Here is a 21,276-nt window from a genome sequence, read left to right on the forward strand (position 1 = left end):
CATGCTTAGATTGTCTAGAAAAAGGAGAGGAGTCTTGTAAATAACATTTTCCCATCTGTAGTTCTTCTGTTGTATACGGGCCAAACATGCATGTGTTCTGTCTGTATAGCCCAAACAGTAAAAACATATAGGCCCTTATGTTCCCAAATGAAATGTTGTTTTTATTCAGTGAAAAGAAATGGTTTAATTAAACTCAGGGTTTAAGTTTGTAGCATGAGCGAACACGGACATGCAGCCCAGGACTACATCTCCCGGTGCCACAACACACACAGGATGCTAACTGTTGACGTTATCATCCTGCGTCCAGACGTTTATGCGACGCACACAGCAATGGCGAGCGGCAAAAAGAGTGCTCTGCTCTCCTCTCTGGCAGACTATGGAGACGATTCAGAACCTGATTCAGATCCAGAAGTCGAGCAGGAGGAGGAGGAAGAAGAGGAGGAGGGTATGTGTTGAACATTTTGAGCAATCAAGTCGTTTCTGAGTTTTGAGGTGAAAAACTCGGAAAACTCGAATCTTTGCGTTTCATGTGGTGGCTAACGTTAGCTTGACATTAGCATACACAGCTAACTTCCTTCTTTTTATAAAAACGTAAACATACCAACAGAAAGCTTGTAAACCATTAATTTAGGGGTCTTTATGGTTTTGATTTGTGGTACACATTGGACACATATTGTTGTTTTTTTAACGCACAGTCCAGTTTCAGCTCACAGGACTTCATGTTAATCACTCTAATAATGTAAGGTGTTATTTCTGTTCTTATTTTCACCTTTAGACCTATTTTGTTTCTTCTTTAATTCATAATTTCTTTTTTTTTTACCTTTGCATGTTGTGGTTACATTTTGTTAGATTTTTGTAGTCCTCTCTTTTATTATTAGATATTCTTTATGATTAATTATCGTTAATGTTTTATTCCTCAGCTCATTCGTTTAGCTGTCAAAGCCATTATCTGTTTTTAAAGCTCCTACGTAAATAAAGTGTTGTTATTAATTACCCCTTGTATTTGTCTGATATCTGCTTCATGTGTTGGTGTCTGTTTCTTTTTTAAACAGAGGTGCGAGTAGGAGGTCTGGTGTACGAATACGGTGATGATGACCTGAACCGCACTGAGGATGGAGAGGGAAAAGTATCTGCTGATGAAGACAGCAGAGAAAGCAACTCGGTCAGTATTTGTGAGTTCTTGTCGTCCGCTGTAATATTCATTTCTGTGGATTATTTATTTGTCTGTTTCCATGTTCATACTAGGATGACATGTGAGATTTTTGAGTCTCCTCTTGACTCTGAGGAAGCCCATAGAAACTTGTATTTTGTTTTGCCGGTAGCTACATCACTTTATAAATCAGGCCTTTTTTGAGTGACTGCGTCAACAGATCTGCAATCAGAACAAATACGTTGATAGTGAGAGGATCACTTCTGTACTGAAATGAAACACAGCACTACTAGAACTGCAAAAGAAAACTGAAAATAATAAAATTTGGATATAATAAGCATAAATAAAGAGTTTTTATAATGACATTTATATGATACTTATTTGATACATTTTCAGTGCTATTTATTATGGACATACTTTTTATTAATTCTTTTATTGCACATAAATGTTTTGCTCAAATGAAACAGAGACATTGCACTCATCTTTTTCGTAGCATCAACGCTGTTATTTTTGTAGTTTTCCACACTGAAGTCACGTGAACACACTGAAGCTAGAAGAGCGTCGTTCCAGCACAGAAACTTGGATCACCCGAGCAGCACATGAATGCAGCATAATACATCCAACTGTTATGTCTGGACCTCTGTCTTGTGACTGGCTTTGTCCCTTTTCAGTAGGGAGTGCGTCACTGTCATAGACTGTAAATATTAATCATCACTATTAATTATCACTACACGATGGCTGCATTTGGAGCGGAAGCGGTTTGATGCAAATTCGCGACAATAGGCGTCAAGGGGTTAAACATTGTGCAGGAGCTGGTCTGAACTTTTTAGTCATTAAAAAAAGAATACCAGGACTTCTATTTTAGTTTACCTTGTTGACTTGATATTCTTTGATTTTAACGAGTATCAAACTTGAAGAATTACAATTCTGGTAACTTGTAAACACTACTTATTTCCAACATCCATGGCCACTTAAACCAGTCTTGCTCAGTGATGATTGTTGCCTTTGCATAAAATGTTTTTCAGGCTTTGTTGAATTTTTACGTCTCTCATATATGATTCACATGATCCCCACACACACACACACACACACACACACACACACACACACACACACACACACACACACACACACACTCACACTCATCCCTCCTTCTAATCCTTGCGCCGTTAACCTTCTGCATTGTTTGTTTGTTTTATAGGAGGTGGAATCTGACGAGGGGAGGGACGCAGACGATGTCGAGGTATTTAAACCCCACCTGGTGTGGGATGGATGGATGGATTTGGATAACTAATCTGAGGCCTCAGATTAGTTATCTCATTTCTCTCGTCACACTGTGATACTAACCCCAGAGACGTGGCCTTGTTAAAGCTGTCACTGTGTGTTGTGACGGAGCGCGTTCACTAGATGGTGCTGTGGGTTTGTTTCTTTTTTGTTTTGTTTTTTAAGGAATCAGCCGAGGTCAGTGAGTTGCACTTAGAGGAAGTTTAGAGCTCAACATAACAGCTTTTTTTTTTTTTAATACAACCTGCACATCGTACTAACCCCACCCTGTGAACGTGTTTGATTAGTCCAGCTTCACGAGGTGAGACTGAGTCACAAAAGCTAAAAAGCAGAAATAATAAAAGTAACTGTGCTCTGTGTGTCACCTGTGATCGTTCATCATTCCATTAGCTGCTTGTTTGTGAGCATTCTGTGTCTTAAATAGAGAAACAGCGCTTGCATCCTTCAGGCTTTGGGATTTAGTTATTGTTACTGCATGCGTCATGATGCGATTTCACAATAATGCATGTGCAGTCATGTTAATAATTTCTCCCACTGAGGACAGAGAGAGAGAGAGAGAGAACATTTCCAGGCAAGTTTTGGTCACGATCTTGTTTACTTTGCAAGATAATGATCAATAATTATAATTTAAACCGTGTTAAAGAGAATGGCTGACTTGTGTTATGTAGCCTGAAGCGGTATAGGACTGATGTTCAGATGTGTCAGATAGAGATTTATCATTTCATGGAATGAGAGAGAGTGTTTGCATGAGCTCTCCTTCTTTCTGTCTTTCGTCCTTGCTGTTATCTATTCATTTCTGGACACAGTTGGACATCTGGTGGATAACGGATTAAAAGGTCACCGCAAAAATGCCTTATTTAAACCACAGTGACTGATTATTCAGAAAATGTCTTAAACATTCTGGAGTCATCCGCCATGTAACGCTTGCATTGGTTGTTTGCGTAGCGGCATTTCGATTGTCTCTAAATTCAGTCCAGTCCAGTGAAAGGTCGGCAGAGTCGAAGAAGAAACTTGAGCTGTGGATCGGTGAACTGAAGCTTTTTCTGAAACAGCAGCTTCTGTTACTCTCTTTGGTTTTTGGATGGCTGCCAGCGAGCTGTGCTGAGCGCTCGCGTCTCTCTGTCCACTCCCCCCTCCTCACTTTGATTTGTCCACCCTCACTAAGATTCTTTGATGTTGCCCGTGCAGTTGCTAGGTGACATCATGATGCCTGTGAATAACAGTACTGTTCCCCCCCCTCGCCCCATCCTAAACCTGTGTTATGCCCTGAAAGTGCTGGCACACCAGGCCACATATTTGAGAAGCTGTGCGAGACTTCTCAGGCATTCACTGAAAACAGCCAGGACTCACTCACTCTTGTTTCCAATCTGTTCTCCTGACGGACTCTGCTCTGCTCAGTTTGTTGTTTCACACCTGTGATTTGTAGGTTTCATCACAACTTGTAGTCCCCTGTACTGAATCACATTTAAATGGTGCTTTAAAGAGCCTCTTCCATCAGTTTATGAATCTCTCTGACTAAAGGGACCTAAAAACTCCATGTCTCTTTCTCTCTTTTCCCCTCTTGTCCCTCTTGTCCCCCCCCCCCCCAGATTTCAGAAGCAGAAAAAAGGGATCCTAATGAGCTAGTTGGTGAGTACACACACACACACACGTACGTACCTTTGACCGACTCCTCAGGATTAAGCTGGCAGCGGTTTTCAATAAATTCCATGAACGGATCTAATACAACAATGAAACAATCAGACTAACAATCATGTGCATAAACGAAGCCTTCTCTGTGCCGCAGAGCTCCAGACCTTGACTATGAAGAGTTCAGTTAGCCGCACAGTTTAAAGGACTCGTTCTGTCATTGAAATGAACACGTCTGCCTCACATACATAGCTTACTTTGGATGAGGGCGTCATGGTCGTATCCCTGTTTATCTGCACGTTTAGAAAAAATATGAGTTACACAGCTTTAGGAGGCAGTACGGAAGTATTAGATGTCAATCAATGGATCCATTTTTATTTAGCTCAATTTTATAACACCTTATCTCAAGTCACTTAAGAAAAGAGCAGTTAAAATCCACAAAGAGCTAACATCAATCCATCATTCAGGTGTTTCCCAATCCCATATTGATAATGGTGCGATATCAGCCAGAAAACGAATATTGGATTTTTATCAGACTGCATCTAAGATCTCAGATATAAGCACTCCGATAAGCAGAGACCATTCAACAGACTTTAAAAGACTTTCATTTGTTTTTAATGGATTTATTTGGGTTATTTTTCAGGGTATTCTAATTTATTTTTTATTTATTTTATTCAATCGTAGAATACTGTAGATATTATGTTGGAGGTTAAGATTAATGGGTCATCACTTTTTCTCATACCTGCTGTTGCTGACATTTTGAGTAACATCACTTAATTAAGTCTTTTTATAACACACTACAAAATTAAGTCATAGAAGTAAGTATGATTCACGTTGATGTCGTATCGGCCAATACTCAAGGCTGCACTATCGGTATCGTATTGGATGCGAAAAAGAGCAATGAATAATATACGTGTAGATGTATAGCTGCAGTGTCAGTAATGATGGTAACAGTGTCGTATTAGCAGGAACAGTATGATGATAGACTGAAGAGGTCAGATATGTATAGTTTTGTTTTATTACAGGTCGTAGTAGTTTCTCTTCTCTGCCATAAAAAAAGGCTTTTATTTTGAAATATCAGGGGTTGTTGTCCTTTTTTTGATGCTCTTTCAGTCAGGTGCGTCAGGCCTGCTAACACGGCTGTGGCTCAGTGCCAGAGTCGGCCGTCTCCTAACAAAGGAGCTGGGGTTCGATCCCGCCCGATGTGTCTTTGGGCAAGACGCTTAACCCCAAGTTGCTCCCACTGCTACGTCGGAGGCGTGTGAATGTAGTTACTTCTGATTAGTCGCTTTAAATAGCAGCCTCTGCCATCATGAATGTGACCTGAGAAGTGCTTTGAGTAGTTACAAGACCAGAAAAGAGCTAAACAAGTTCAAGTCCATTTAACTTTCATTAATACTCCAACATGTAGAAAGCTTATCGTCACACTACGAGCATCAGTTTACGTTTTAGAATGAATGACTTCAGATAATCCAGTGTTTACTGCTAAATAGTTCTTTAAATTCATTGGGCTGCCTCTACTTGTTTTATTGCCTAATTGTACTAAGAGTTGTTGTTGCACCTTTAAAAAAAACAAACTTCAAGAAGTCTTGAATCATTCCAGGCCACATTTATGTTGATTATACTTGATAATTTAGCAAGTTGAATTTGAAACTGTTTTTGGACTTGGTTCCTCTCTATATGATATTAAAAATGTCTTCCATGAATTTTGATCCTTTGAACTTTATTGTTTGGGTTAAACAAGTATCCCGACAGTGACGGCAAAATACTCCAACCAGTCTGAGAAAACAAAAGGATAGATGATGTTTTCAGGAACAAACTCTGAGCTTGGGTCCGAGAGTTAAAATTCTGACAAAATATTTACTGTTGTCTGATCTTTATGAGTGGGAGTAAGGAGCACAATAAGAGCCACCCCTTGAGGTTTATGCACGTATAATAAAACAATTCTAGCATGCCGGGAGAATCAAAGTTTGTCTTTGATCGTGTCAGCTGACTGTTACTGCAGTAAACGTATGAATCACTGAGGTGTGTTTATGAAAGCCTCTTTGTCCACTGACAGTCAGATTGAGGCTCCCTGAGGAGCTGGCAGTGGTTAGTGAGTAATGGCTGACCAGTTCAGGTGTGTTAGTGAGGATCTGATCAGACAGGATATGAGTGATGCAGGGAGTGGCATCACTCACACACAAGTATGGAAGCCCGTCCACGTGTGGTTCCCTCTGTGCTCCCTGTTTACGTGGACCCGTGGCTGGATGCGGATGATAGCACAGAGAATGTAATACAGCGCTCATCTGTCATCTGAATACAAAATAAAACTGTGAACGACTCCTGAAGCCCGTCTATGACGCAATGTGGGTGTAGAGCTAAATCATAATAATTACAAAAATATGATTGCTCATAGCCCTTTAAAAGTTTGTTTGAGTTTAAAGGTATAATCTGTAGAATTAGATTTTTACTAGTGCTGTCAGGCGATTAAAAAAAAAAAAAAAAAATTAATGTAATTAATTACCAGATTTGAAATTAATTAATCTCATTTTAATCTCATATCTGTTTAAGGTCCCCAAATAAAGAATTAAAATTTCATGACATTACAAAATTGTAGTGCACAACTAATAAAATGAATACACTAAGAGAAGATTTGTGATTGAATAAAAAGTTTTTATTAAAAAGAAGTTATTTTCATAATATGACATTTCAATTCAAATGCCCTTTAATCTTATAATTATTACTCTTTAATTAAAATTGTTCAAATCTTATGAATTCTACATTTTTATTGCTTAATCACGATTCACTATCTCAGTGTTTTCTTTACTCAAATCTTTTATCAGGGGAAATGTAGAACCTGGGTCTTTGCAGACACATAGTGACCTGGCTTCCTGGTTTGGGTTTTGGTCCTGGCTGCTGTCCGTCGTCTTGCGCGCTGTCTCCACCCTTTTGACTTTATAAATGAACCGAGCTCCGTCCTCCAGGGGAGTTTGCGCTGCTTCCGAGCTGCTGAATGGACACAACATTTTCACCTCAGTCCTGCTTTGTTTGGTTTGGCTAAAGCTGTATGGCGCTGGGTTTGGATCGCAATGGCATTGCATGTTTGAAATGACATGCCACTGACAAGTACGGGTCCTTCAATGGGCCAAGTTTGAAATGCGCTTTTCTTATAATCTATTGTTTCTGGGTAAAATTTACATTGATTTTTCTATTCAGGTGTGCTATAATTAATTTTGCGTCATTTTTTATAACGCTTTAATTTGCAGTGTAATTAATTAATCTTAACGCTTTAAAGTGACAGCTCTAATTTTTCCACTCAACTATTGGGACTGAAAATGGACTAAACCTGTTACATTACCTGACATATTTCCAACAGTTATCAAGGCCAGAGAAATCCACACTGTTGTAGTCGTATCGGGCCGTTTCTTGTAGCGACTATCGCCATGACAGACATGGACTGTTTTATCGTTGCCATGGATACACCAGATGTTACGTCAACACGAGGAAGCTGGAGCTGCTACTGGAGCGATTACACAAGAGGAAATTAAATTATTGCCTCAAATTCCTTTTCTTTAGCCAACTTTTTGTCAGGGATGATCAGCATCCTTTTTTTAACTTATGGTAAGCTTTGCTTTTTAGTCACAAGGAGGCATTAGTATCCAGTTCTTACAGGCGAAGAAACAAGCGAGAACTTTGAGTTCCTGTCTTTTTTTTTTTTTTTTTTTAAAGATGACAAACTATCCAAAGGACTCTTCCTTTATGACACATTGCAGTACACGTGGGACAGACGGCTGCCCATATATTTACTTTCTCCATTAGCACCGGCCTTCTGATACCATGAAGCCATAAAAAAGTCTCAAGGGAAGTGAGGAAACGCTGGAGCAACTTTTGGGCTTCCTATTCCCAGCGCGTACTCTGACTCACAGCTTCGACACTTGACATGACTGCAGCGGAGCTCGATTCCTCTGCTTGTCAGTCAGTAAATGTCACAGCGAGTCTTGACAGAAGGCCTCCGTGTCAGCAGGCTGAAGACGGCTCTTTGTCTGTTCGCTGAAGAAGCAGCCCTTGTCTGTCTGCCCAAAAAGACCCCGAGGGCACAGATGAAGACTTTCTGTGTGGTGTTTGGGGGGGGGGGGGGAATGGAAATTTTCATGCAGAATAGAATCTTTCCTCCGTCTGTTCATCACTCTGCGTCTCCATGCACTTTGTGACAGTGCTCCCTCTATGTGAGAGAATGTTTATCTGAATGAATAAAAGGGATATTTATTTACACAGCCTCACAGTTCTGGAGGCTTCAGAGTTTATTTTGGTGTTTCGTGTTAAATTAGTTTGTTCAGATTGTGGAATAATCCACTAAATCCATTTTATCTCGAGTGGATTAGCAGACTAAACCCCCATGGCAGCGACAATGTGTAATTGTCTGAGGTGGTTTTATGTGCATGTGTGTGACTGTGAGAAACAGCCAGCACCTCCTGCCTGTGACTCATCTCGCTTGCCTTGTCAGGTTTTTCTGTGCCTTGAGGCTACATTCTCTCCCGTGTTTTTACAATGAGGCTTGCACAAAACGGTTACATGTATGGAACCGTTTATTGTCATGTAACTGCATACCTGCTCACAAAAAAAAACAAAAACATATGTGCATGCATACTGGATGCACATGCTTAGCATTACTTACGAGTCTCGCCAACAAACGGCGACGCCCTGCCCCACCTTTGACTTGGATGAGCCGTTTAGCGCAAAATCAGCTATGAACTTTCCAGAGCAAAGCGAGCTCAGGTGGCAAGTCGATCCACACGTGTGGACCTGTGGTCCCACATGATTGGTAGACCGAGGTAAATAGCAAAGATGGAGAAGGGAGGGACTGTTGGGAGAGAGTGTGTCTGCACACAAACACTTCAAAGTTCAAATCTGGCACAGTCGCACGAGGAGGGATTGCCTCACTGCAGAGTTGCAATGTTTATATCAACAGACATGTTGTAGCTAAGGTATAGACACAGTGTGTTATACTGCGGCTACTGAACCTCATCTTGATCAGAATAATGTCAGCGACATTAAAATAAAGAGCTCTGCGTCCGTCACTCTTAACACAAGAGCACGTGCAGTCACGACTTCAACTCAATCTGTTTTTAATGAACCAGTTTGCAATCATTGCAAACATTTACAGATTTGTCCACACATCGAAAGACAGAATAGCTACTGAGTCAATATTTAAGACATCAGCGATGACAAATTGTTGCAGGAACTAACTGTAAACATGTGCATGCTGGAATAGTTGTTTTCATCACGTTCAGCTCCAATCGCTGTAAACTGTCAGGCTCACAGGTGGTCTGAGTTAGTTTCAGATTTTTTTTTTTTAATCAAATAGATTCTTTATTGTGGTTACATTTTTTTTTTTTTTTTTTTTAAACGGGCGTTTTCACATTAGGCGCAGTTGTTTCATACCGGGCACGATGGTTTGCGTTCACTCTATTTATCTCGTGGGGCAATTAGCGCACCAAGCGTTCGACCACAGGAGCAGCGAACTGCATACATTCAGGGTTAAGTGTCTTGCCCAAGGACACATCGGACATGCTGCTCGCAGGAGCTGGGGATCGAACCCTCGACCTTCCGCTTGAGAGATGATTACTCTACCCACTGATCCACATCCGCCCACATTGCTAACATCATTCCTTACTATATATAAACCGTAACCATGGCAGCCACTTGCAGGCTGAGTCCATCCTGCTGCTATGAAGGGTTTTGTTATTTCTGAGACGCCAACAACAACAGCCCTCTTCCTACTTCCACATCTACCGTGCAGCTCGGAGGACGAGCCGCGTTGTGCTGCGCGGATGCCAGTTTTTGAAGTGACAGGAGCCGGTTTGAATTGCGTCATGAAACCGTCGTGGTTGGGTTCACAACTCCCGCAGGTCGTACTTGAGTACACATGAATCGTGCCTGGTTCTCGACTATGGTACGTTGGCGTTCACTCTGATCAGATGAACTGCTCTTTGGGGTCAAGTGTTCTGGGATGCAGGCGCCGGTCACTGAAGTGAAAATAGGGAAAATGCAAATTAATGGAAAATTAATTGAATTCCATGTTTCAGAACAATTAAACGACATAATCTCGCTCATGTCAATTATTTCAGTTATTCTAAGGGCACGTTAAAAAAAGATCCAATCCTCAACATCAAAGCAATGGACACATCTTATCTTGAGGGAGGACGACACCAAATGAAAAGAATTGATATGTAAACACTGTGGAAAAACGGCAGATTACAGTTAATTTGTACTTAAAACTAAACTGTCATTTATATATGAAACAATGCTTTGATTTCAGTTCAAAATACTCAATAAAGAACCTCAGAATAGTTAGATATGTACTCTTTTATTAGAATTAATATTCCAGCTTTAACAGTGGAGCATATTTACAGTAGAGAGCGAAAAACAAAATATTGAAGTCAAACCTTCCGTTCATGGTGATATTGATTTGAGGTCAAATTGCCCAGCCCTCAGTGAAACCACTTGAAGTCCAACTTAGTTTTAACCTCAAGTGAAAGTTGATATCTGCGATCACGACGAAACACTTGGAAAGAAACAAACAGTAAAAAACGAAAAAGGGTGATGATGCTCCGACATGTCAGGACTGTGGAATTTTCCCTCTTAAGTTTTATAAGAACAAATGTTCAGCCAGGCTCAGCAAAAAGAAAGCACTGCAGAAAATGATCATCTCGTGTCCAGTCAAGTTTGTACTTGTTGACAATCTGTGCAGAATTTCAGCAGGATGAACCCTTGCGTTTGTACACACACACACACACACACACACACACACACACACACACACACACACACACACACACACACACACACACACACACACACACACACACACACACACACACTGCGCACAGCATGCAGCACTTATTCAGAGGATGATTGACGACTATCTGTGTGATTGGGATAAAGAGTGACACTGAAGAATGTCTGGCCTGCAGTCAGAGAAAGCAGAGACAGACAAGTCAAGCAGGGAGAGCCAAATCAAGACGGGAGTCCAAAGGCAGGGAGAGAGAGGGGGGGGAGGGTGGGTCGGGGAGCCTCCCTTCTCCTTACAAGCCCAAACAACAGCCACTCCCTGCCCAGGATGTGCACTCCTCATACCACACTGCTCTGTTACACCACGAGCACAACAGGATGCTCAGCAACATATGTTTAAAGTTTACACTCAGTCCACCTTTGTTTGTTCTCCAGTTCAGATAGAAATCACATCCTCTTCTCTTACTTGTCATCTTTTAATTCTAACAGGAATACATTCGCTTTGTTTTTATAACAGTGTTATCTCTGCTCATCCTTACTCTGCATGTAGAGACAAGCGGGACAAGGCAGAGAAGAGAAGGAGAGCGGCTGGTGTGAAAACGTACACATCCCTCATCTGTTCTATGTTTTGTCTTTTTGCCAGCTCTCTTCTCAGAGAAGGTGAGGAACATGTCACCTGATAACATCAGGATCCCCCCCGATCCCCCGGGACGCTGCTCAAGCCTACTCCAGGTAGGCACGCACGCCTCTTCTGTTACATGAGCATTTCACCACATCGCTTTTCAGTGCAAGGCACCCTGGATTCATGTTGTGCCAGGATTCAAAAGGAAAGTATGTCCTTCCTCTGAAGCATTTATGGTACAGAGAGAGAATCTCATTCATGAATAAAAGGCAACAACGTATATAATGTCATTTGCTGACATGCACACACATCAAAATTCATATTTTAGTTCATACGTACATCTCTTAATATACATACTTCAAGGAAGTGTGTCAGAAATGGTGTATTTCTCCCATTGTTCCCATCTCTCTTCGAAGATCTTCACCTGATAGTCATTTTAAGTTACACAACGATTTAACCTGATATTGCATCAAATGGGTTACTTGCATTTCAAAGGTTATATTCTTCACTACTCGAGTTACTCGAGTACTCATTTCTGGGTTGTTTAATTTTCTTGCTGACAGCTGAAGAGAGAGGTTGGATTCAAACCTACACTCGCTGCAGTCATGACCACAAGGGGCGCCCTCAAGTACTCATTGTAGATAACTTTACTCCCGTAACATTTCACGACTACGACTACTACCGTAACAAGCTTCTGGCAGGTGTTGATTTAGGTGACAAACTGGCCTGTATTTTCAGCTTAAAATGAAATTTTCATCGTTTCCTTTGACCTTCAATCCAATTAATACCTTTGGTGGAAAATTCAGATCATTCCAACTTTGTGACATCATAGCCAGAGTTTGAAAACGGAGCCATTTTATGTAGCACCAATACCAAAGCAGATAAAAAAAACAGTCAGTGTTTACAGCTAACACTACCAGTGAGGGCAAGATGAGCTGTTAGCTGAGTGACGTGAGTTAGTGTGTAGCCCACAATGCTAACGTTCTTACAGAATCAGAATAAGATGTCTCAGAGAGACACGATCACTTCTCAGGCTGCCATTCCAAATCTTAAATGAACACACATTATGGAGGTAATTGTTTTTTATGGACTCAAATTTACCGAGTCAGTTTGAAACACTTTGAGATTTTTAACATGATGAACTATGAAGTCTCTGTCGCTGTGAAGGACTGTCATGATGCAGGAGCTGTCCATGGTACTTAATTTGACTCCTCCTCTTCACTCGTCGTCACTCCATTCATTACTATTTACTCCATGATAGACTTGTTTTTAATTCGCCCTGTAGAATGGCAGCCTGTAAAAAAACAAGAAAAAGTTTTATTTCTTTGTGTCAGGACTTAGATGAGTTCCGCTCCCTCTCTTCATCCGAGTTGGCCGGGGAGGAGTGGCAGACTTTTCATGTAGTCCAAGGATAGCAAAGGAAAAAGACCAAATAAAGTTCATCTACAGGGGGTGCTTCACATGTTGGAGTTAAACCGCTGGCTACAATAGTTCAACCCTGTGCTCAGCGTTACATTCAACATGTCAGCCGTGACTGTCCGGAAGCACTTTGACCAAAAAAGACGACAACAGTGTAAAGTGCAGGATAGGTGGCGTTGCACTCACATTATGCTGGTTTGATGCACTGGGAGCATGTGGGGAGAACGTCAATGCAGGGACCATTTATTTATGGGTTTATTTTTAGTGCAGCCATTTTGTTTGAGCAGTTTTTATTTTACAGGCTGAATGTGCGACATTTTACATAATTACAGAAGAAATCCAAATATCTCTGTGAGTCATAACTGCCCGCTGTGATGTTGTGTGAGGCGTGTTTACGTCACGTTTCCACGTCCAGCTCTTCCCCTTACGTATAAAAACTTCATCAAGCTTAATTGAAGAACTAGAGAAAAGAAGAATAACAAACTGTCCTCACTGTTTATTTGAACGTCACACAAGCGTTTTTAGATCGTGGTCATTACTTTTTAAATTTGCATTCAGTGTGAAGCTACAAGCTAACTAAAGGGGCGCTACCATTAGCCTGCTAGCGCAACAATGCAGCTTGAGTTGTTTGTGTTTCATGCTGGTGCTCTAGGGCGACATCTACAAGATCATGAAGAAGTCGCACGTCCATCCTTTAACTGCCATCAGTGCAGCTACTAATCAGAGCAGAGGAGGGGCGCTGTGGTACAGCGGGGGTTGTTGGTTCTCTGACTGCTTGATGAAACAATCCTGGTGCTCTGTGTCCTGTGTTTAAACATGTCTGTAGATTTGTTTTATGTGTCTGACGAACACTTTCCAGCTAGTCAAAGTGTTTCTCTCTCACTGCACTGTCTGCACTCGTCCCTTTTGGAGTGTTCGGTGTTTACAGCTACCTCGTCTCAGTGTTGATGCAAAATAACCAGCTCTCCTCGCCAAGTGGGCCGTTTCTCTCACTCTCTCTGGGGTTAGAAATAAACTCTGGTGGCTGCGTAAATTCTTTGACTCAGCCCTATAATTAAACCAGCACACACTGTCATCTCCTATCAATTTAGTATCTCCAGCAAATGCTCTCTGTCTGACTTACTTACTTCTGTGGACTTGCTGTTTCTAACTGCAGTATGGTTTTGCTCTGTGTGGAGCAGAGGCAGGTCAGGACACACACACGCGCGCATGCACACACACACACACACACCTGACCTGGCAAGTGAACAGTTCAGCAAGCCTCACCTCGAGGCGAACACTCCCCCCATCTATCAGATGAGCAAATAATGATTCACCTTCAGCAGAAGCCTGGATATTCCAACCCTGAGGACACGAGGGAGGAGAGAGATGTGTGAATATGTTTAAATGCGCTGATTGCAGAGATTTCACCATTTGTTGGAATCAATCCGCTTTATGACAAGTTAAAAAAAAAAAAAAAAAAAAGATCCCCAGCTCCTGCAGCCACACGTCCGATGTGTCACGGGCAAGACACTTAACCCATCCCACTGCTTCTTCAGCAGAATATGAATGGGATCAGTTTGTTCTAATGGTCCCTGTACAGAGCAACCTCTGGCATCAGTGTGAGTGAACTGGAACCGCCAGTGTGCTGTAAATTTGTCTTCAGTTAAAGTGACAGCTTCCGTCACCTTTAGCTTTTACTCCAGGTGGCGTGTTTAAGACTTTTAGGTCTAAAAAGCAGAAGTGCAGCATGTTTAATACCCCGCAGCGAGGAAGCCCAGATGACAGATGGCTCAGGAAAGTCTGCTCATGCTCGCTTTACTAAAACACTCAACATAGATTTAATAGCTCTAACAATATGTAATCAACACATTGAAGCTTGACTGTAGACAACAAGGGCAGCAATGTGCCATAGCCTTGAAAATATGGATGTGAATAATATTTATTTTAATATAATTTTTCATCAATTTTTTTTCCTTGTGAAAAGAACTTTAAATAATTAAAAAAAATTCTAAAAACAAGCTTTGCTTTTATTTTATAAAACAAAAGCAAACTGAATTTCCTTTGAGGATAAAGGGTGAGGAACCTGGATTAATTCTTTATGGGGTCAAAGGTCAATCTGTAACCTTGTCTTTAAAAGTGCACTAGCAGTTTCTGATCACAGCTAAAGTACAGAAGTCAGCTAAATACTCTCAACCGGGTGGCACATACCTGCGGGCCTCCCGGTCATCTGTAGAAAGTAAACTACAGGGGGGAGGAAGTGAACTACAAGACCCAAGGGCATCAGCAGATGAAAGGAAAGAGAACATTTACCTGAAATTTGATTTATTGATAAAAACATCACCCAGCCCTGTTTGACGATGTTTCCATATACAGGAAACAAAATGCAGGATGTATTCCTTTAGATGCTCTCAGCTAGGCAAAGCTAGCTAATAAACGGTAAAGTTGGGGAATAGAATAGAGCGGTAAGTTCAGAACTCTTTGTGTTTTGAGAAACATCATTTTTTAAGTTTTCCATTTTTCCATCTTGTTCCATGTTTCACCGCTGATGTCCAGCCTAAAAGCTGCCAGCTCTTTGTGGCTCAGTTGAACCCGGTTGCCAAATATTTCCAAAGAGAATCAGAAACTTAAAATACAACTGGTCCATTCACACTGACCTTTGCTTGAGAAAAGGGTAGATCACGTTTGGGTTTTGTTTATTTGATCATTTACAGAGCGGAGGTGTCATAGAGTGAGAGATGTTCACATCCCTTCATTTGTTTGTTTTGTGACAGGACAAGATCCACAAGCTGTACGAGAGGAAGCTCCATGGTGATTTTGACATCAACAGCCACATACAGAAAAAGAAGGAATTCAGAAACCCCAGGTATGCAGCTCAGCTGGAGAGCTAACCAGCCAAACACATGGAGTTCTCCCCGAGCGTCCAACCAGATCATGTTTTTAGAATCTGAAATAGACTACAGTGGGGATCTAGCCGGGTACAAAGAGAGCAAGCTTCAGGATCTGAAAGCCTGACCTGAAAGCTCAGCAGCCCCATAGCTTACCCCCCCAGGAGCTCCTGCGTCTGCACAGTTTCATTGTTGCTTTTGTCATTAAAACAAGTTGGCAACACAGCTTCACAGCCGCAGTTAGCAAAAAAGCTAATTTCACAAAAGTCGTCACTAAAACAGAAGATAAAAAAACACCCATTTAAACTAGGTACAGCTGTAGTTTTGTGACTTTTAACTAAAAGTGTTTTGTACCTGATGATCATTTATAACATGTCTTTGGTTTGTTTTTCAGCATTTACGAGAAGCTCATTCAGTTCTGTGGGATAGATGAACTAGGAACCAACTACCCAAAAGATATGTTCGATCCTCACGGCTGGTCAGAAGACTCTTACTATGAAGGCCTAGGTAAGCGGTGTCACTTTTTCACAGCTCTATTGTGAGTAGAGAAGATCTCAAAAAGCTCCAACAACGCGTGTCGTGTGAAGATCGTCTTTATTGGAGTGACTCGTTTCAGCTTGTGGCCCTGATGAAGTGCTGCTTCATGCACTTTGGTATTTGTGCCAGAAAACGAGTACATAAGAACCCAACACAAATGCATTTGTCTTCTTTCTGCAGCCAAAGCCCAGAAGGTGGAGATGGATAAACTGGAGAAAGCCAAGAAGGAGCGGACAAAGGTGAGTCCAACAACAACAAAAAGGAGGATTATTCTGGAGTCGGCTCTCCTCTCTTTCTGCGTCAGGGAGCAAGTCTCCACCAGCTGCACTTAATAAGTACTTTATATATAATCAGGTGCAGGCAGGGATCCACGATGAGCTTCACCCATGCCTATTCATGCTTTTCAGTGGGTTTCCAAGTAAATACAGGTCCTCCTCTGGAAGTTCACCTAAAAACACTGTCTTTCCTTTCCATTTCATTCAGAGGTGATACAGTTTTTCTCCTACAGCTGCGTCTGAGTTAGGAACTGGACTTGAAAGGACTTGTACTTTACATGAGCTGCTCTGATGCACTCTGCCGTGGGACGTAGACCGTGGTATGCAGGCCACAGTCGAGTTAACACAAGTTGATGTTGATGAGAAGATCAAACCAGTCAGACGGTGTGGATGACATTCTTCTTGCCACTGACAAACGCCGAATGACTGTTTCAACCAATCTTTATTTGTATAGCGCCGATTCATACCAAATGTTATCGCGAGACACTTTACAAAAAACAGGCAGAAGAACTTACTCTGTTATTTTTACAATGACCCAGCCTTAATCCAGCATGGCGGACAGGTATCTGTTGAAAAAGGATAGGGACGATCAGAGAGGAGAGGGGGGTCTAAGCAGCAGCCCACTAACAAGTCCAAATAATCTACAAAGCATGAGAGCTCAGAAATTCCCAGAACAAGCTGTTTAGTAAGATTTACAGACAGCTACATGCTGTAATATGGTGTGAATGCACACAGAGAGGGAGAGATGAGCTGAAGTTGCCAGGTTCCCCTGATAGTTTAAGGCAGGGGTCTCCGACCTTTCTTCACCTGAGAGCAGCTTTGAAAAAATTAAAGTGGCCAAGAGCTTCTTAAACAGTCAGTCAACCTATAGGCGAGCTACTGAAAAGCTGCCCGAGAGCTAGCGGTAGCTCCCGAGTTACCTGTTGGAGACCCCTGGTCTAAGGCTATAGAAGCATAACGAGCTCTAACTATACGCTTTATAAATAAGGAATGTTTTAGGTCTACTCTTAAAAGTACTGAGTGTGTCTGCGTCTCAGGCCCTGACTGGTAGATGACTCCAAAGGGGAGGGGCCTGATAACCTAAGGCTCCACCTCCCATTTAGAGAGTGTTGGTGCTGGCCTGCATTCATAATGTTCCTGACGAGTAATCCGGCACTATGAGCTCCTGAAGACAAAATGGTTGTTGGTTGAAAACGTTACATGCCAAACAGCACCAGGACTAACGCCGTGGCTCATAATACGCTGTGTGTTTCACAGATTGAGTTTGTCACTGGGACAAAGAAGGGCACCAACCCCTCCAGCACAGCAGCGTCCACCACAGGCAGCACCGCCACCGCCGCCACAGGTAAACATTCACCTCACATATTGAGCTCCTGCCACTTTAATTCAAATCATGTTTTTTTTTTTTAATACACTAAAAAATAGCAACCATGTCAGTGTTGTTCAGTTGGAACAAGTGATATCAGACTTAAGCGTCCTACTCAGGGAGCAGTGCATCACAAATCTCACAATTCATATTTTTTTACTGATTTGTTGTCCCGAATTCCAACGTTTATTCTTTTGGCCAAAAAGAAGACATCTATAATATAGCTCTATTTTCTTCACTATAAGATTGCTACAATAGCAATGATGATAATAATAAAATAATAAAAAGTATGAGTAACTTGAACTCCCTTTTTATCTTAAGAATGCCTTTAAAAAAACCTTAGTACAACAGTGTGTTGTAGTCAGGACCACACTAACTGAGACCAAGACATACTAATGTAACAAACACAAAATGTTACATTTGCCCTACCAACAGCGTGATACTCAAACATGATGAGTTTGACTTTTTCACAGCGTTGCATTTTCCAGTTGCATTTTTTCAGTGCTTACTTTTTGGCATTTCTATTGTCAAAAAAAACCGATCCCTCCTGTTTTTGGTTTTTTTTGCTAGCCTTCTGTAGAGGTGTCACACTGATCCGACCCTCAAGACTGGAGCTACTGTACACTATAGCACACAGGCCCCTCCCCTTTGTCTGTTGATTGGTTGCAATTCAGGTGACCCCCCCCCCCCCCCCCCTCCCCCTTGAACTGTACAACGTGTACTAAACTAAAGCAGACTGCTTGGTTGGAACGGGTTTAAAAGTCCCTTTCAGATTGTGTTTACCGTAACTGAGCTCAGCCGCCATTACACCTTTGTACAATCTTTGTGATAACACAAAAACAAAATGTTGGTGTCGCAGTGTTCACATTTGGTTGCAGAAGTACGACATGTAGAGACACAGTGGGAGCTTCACACACACACAAACACACACCTACACACACACAGCGCTGCTCTCCTCCGCTGATCCTGTCTCGCCCCTGTAACGCCTCCCTGTTACTACCTCAGAAAAAGGCACATTCACACTAAAGGTGAGACATCACAGGATTGTAAATATTGAACAGGCCGTCTGATTAGGGCCAAAATAAGCGCACAAGGAAGTATCGACTCTTCACATCCTTACTATTGTCTTACTATTGTCTTACTATTAGCACAGTGGATCTTCATTGAACCTACACACGTACGCCTTAAACACTGTGTCCTTTTCTTTGAGACTCTTTAGGGAGTAAAGGTTCCATATTATGCCTTTTTTGTGGGATCTAATTTACGTCTCCTAAAGTATGTTCACAATCACTGATGTTCCTTAAAAGTGATTGTTTTCATGTACTGCAGCTGCATGCAGGCTCTCTCCTCTGCCTGCGTTTGCTTGTGGTCAGGGTACCCACGTGGGCCTCGTCTGATCTGATTGGTCGGCCGTTCCGCTCTGTTGTAATTGGTCAGTTGCTCAGCACAGAGCAGGTTTTTCTATGACGAGCAAATTATAGATGGGGTTTGTCAAATCCTAATCTATAAGGGGGCAAAAAAAACAAAAGTTCTTTTGTAATGTTAACAGACAGAGTAAGGTCCTGTACCTGCTTTTTGTCAAGTGAGATAACACTTGTTACGAATTGACGCTATACAAATAAAGATTGATTTGATTGGAACAAAAAAAAGTACGGTAATTAAAATATTTCCATAAAATTATGGAGTCATACGAACCCCAAATCCTCCAAACAAATTCTGTCGCAAAACATCCATCGTATGATATCATGAGTCCCGCCCTGATTCCTCAGAAGTCTTAGAGGTGCACCGATTGGAAAAATCAGGACCGATTGACAGTTCCAATATCGGTGTTTGTTTGACTTGGTTTCCCATAATGCAACAATTTCTTTCACGTTAGACGACGAAAACAAGTCGGTGTTTGTGACTTCATCATCTGCAATAAAGAACCTCGTCACTGGATCAGCAGTTAGGTTTAGTAGACGTCAGCGTTAAGTCAATTTGTCCCAACAAGTAAACATCGGCTTCTGTTCATCACACATAATGTGCCGCTGTCGGTCAGCGGGGTCAATATCAGCTGATACCGATGTTGAACTGATGCCTCTGTGCATCCCTGATGTTTACAATATTTGTTTTCAGATGGTACAGTTCAGTGTTGCTGCTCTGCAGATATTAACCCTGCCATATTTCCTATTATAAGAACCTCGAGGGAAACAGAAATGTGTGTTTTGCGTGCCAAGAAGCTATCACTTTGACAGATAGATAATTACAGCAATTTGATTTCCATTTCTTGACACATTTGAAATTAAACAAGTGCGTATGAAATCTCATAAACAAGTTACTTGTATTTCTTTCTTTTTCTCTTTGCAAAGTTAATTTCAGGACTTTTTTTTAATTCAACTACTCGGTATAAATAAGTATTCATAAGTTTGCAGTCTTCTTCACTGCCTCTGTGGGTACTACATTCTGACCACATATCTGCCACATTGCGTGTACTCACTGGCACGCACAGCTAAAAACATCGCTCTTCAGAGCTCAACGCTTTGCAGCCCTGCGTGTGCACTCACTTCTTCTTTGTTTACTCTGCTCAGCAGAAGCTCAGAAGAGGAAAAGCAAGTGGGATTCTGCAATCCCTGTGACCCTCGCCCAGCCCACCCTCATCACCACCTCCGGAACCCTGCCTGCAGTCGTCTCCGTGACAACCACGGCCAGCGGCACCAAGACTACTGTCATCTCTGCAGTGGGGACGATCCTGAAAAAGTCAAAACAGTGAATGCACAGAATGAGCTGGAAGATGACCTCTGGTGTTGTCCGCTCATTTCATGTGTAAGAAGAGGACAAAGGAAGTGATGGACCCTCATCATTGGATGTTTTAAAAAAAAGATCTACAGATGACCTCTGCTACAAATGGACTTTTTTTAAAACTGCCTTTTTTGCTCCTGGATTGTACCTGCACTCTTACATCCATAGCTGAACTAATTATTAGGGGGTTGATGATGACAATCCAAGCTGCTCACAAAAGCCAAGTTTGGTAGAAATGACCTGAGTCTAGAAATGCTCCTCTGAAAATCAGATGCATAAAGGTCTCTCTGAGACAGTGAAGCAGAACAGGAGTATGACAATGGTTGAAAAAGGAAAAAGGTCTCGAATAGACGTGTTGGAGATATCAGAAAAGTTGTTCGTTTTTCTACGCATAGCTCTGGTGCAGTATTTCCATGACTCCTGTAGCAGTTGTGTGTAATAGCTTGATGTGTTCATCATTTTTGTCAGCCTTTTTTTCTTTATTGGTATGTAAACATTGCTACGGTAAGATTTTTTCACACTTGTACATATGTATTGATCGTAAGGAATAAATGAGTCAGATGTTTCCTTTTCAA

At 41.7% G+C, this 21,276-nt stretch overlaps 1 protein-coding gene across 1 annotated transcript; it reads left to right on the top strand.

Annotated features, from left to right (window-relative positions):
• The first annotated feature begins 300 nt into the window (after positions 1-300).
• On the top strand, positions 301-21,276 carry sap30bp (SAP30 binding protein). Its single transcript, XM_079333866.1, is given in 11 exon segments — positions 301-449; positions 1,053-1,061; positions 1,063-1,162; positions 2,352-2,393; positions 4,024-4,063; positions 11,481-11,569; positions 15,632-15,723; positions 16,140-16,252; positions 16,463-16,521; positions 17,815-17,902; positions 20,491-21,276. Coding segments are annotated over 11 exon segments (933 nt in total). The 5' UTR covers positions 301-330; the 3' UTR covers positions 20,673-21,276.

The sequence above is a fragment of the Symphodus melops genome (genome assembly GCF_947650265.1).
Source record: "Symphodus melops genome assembly, chromosome: 21".
Taxonomy (NCBI): Eukaryota; Metazoa; Chordata; class Actinopteri; order Labriformes; family Labridae; genus Symphodus; species Symphodus melops.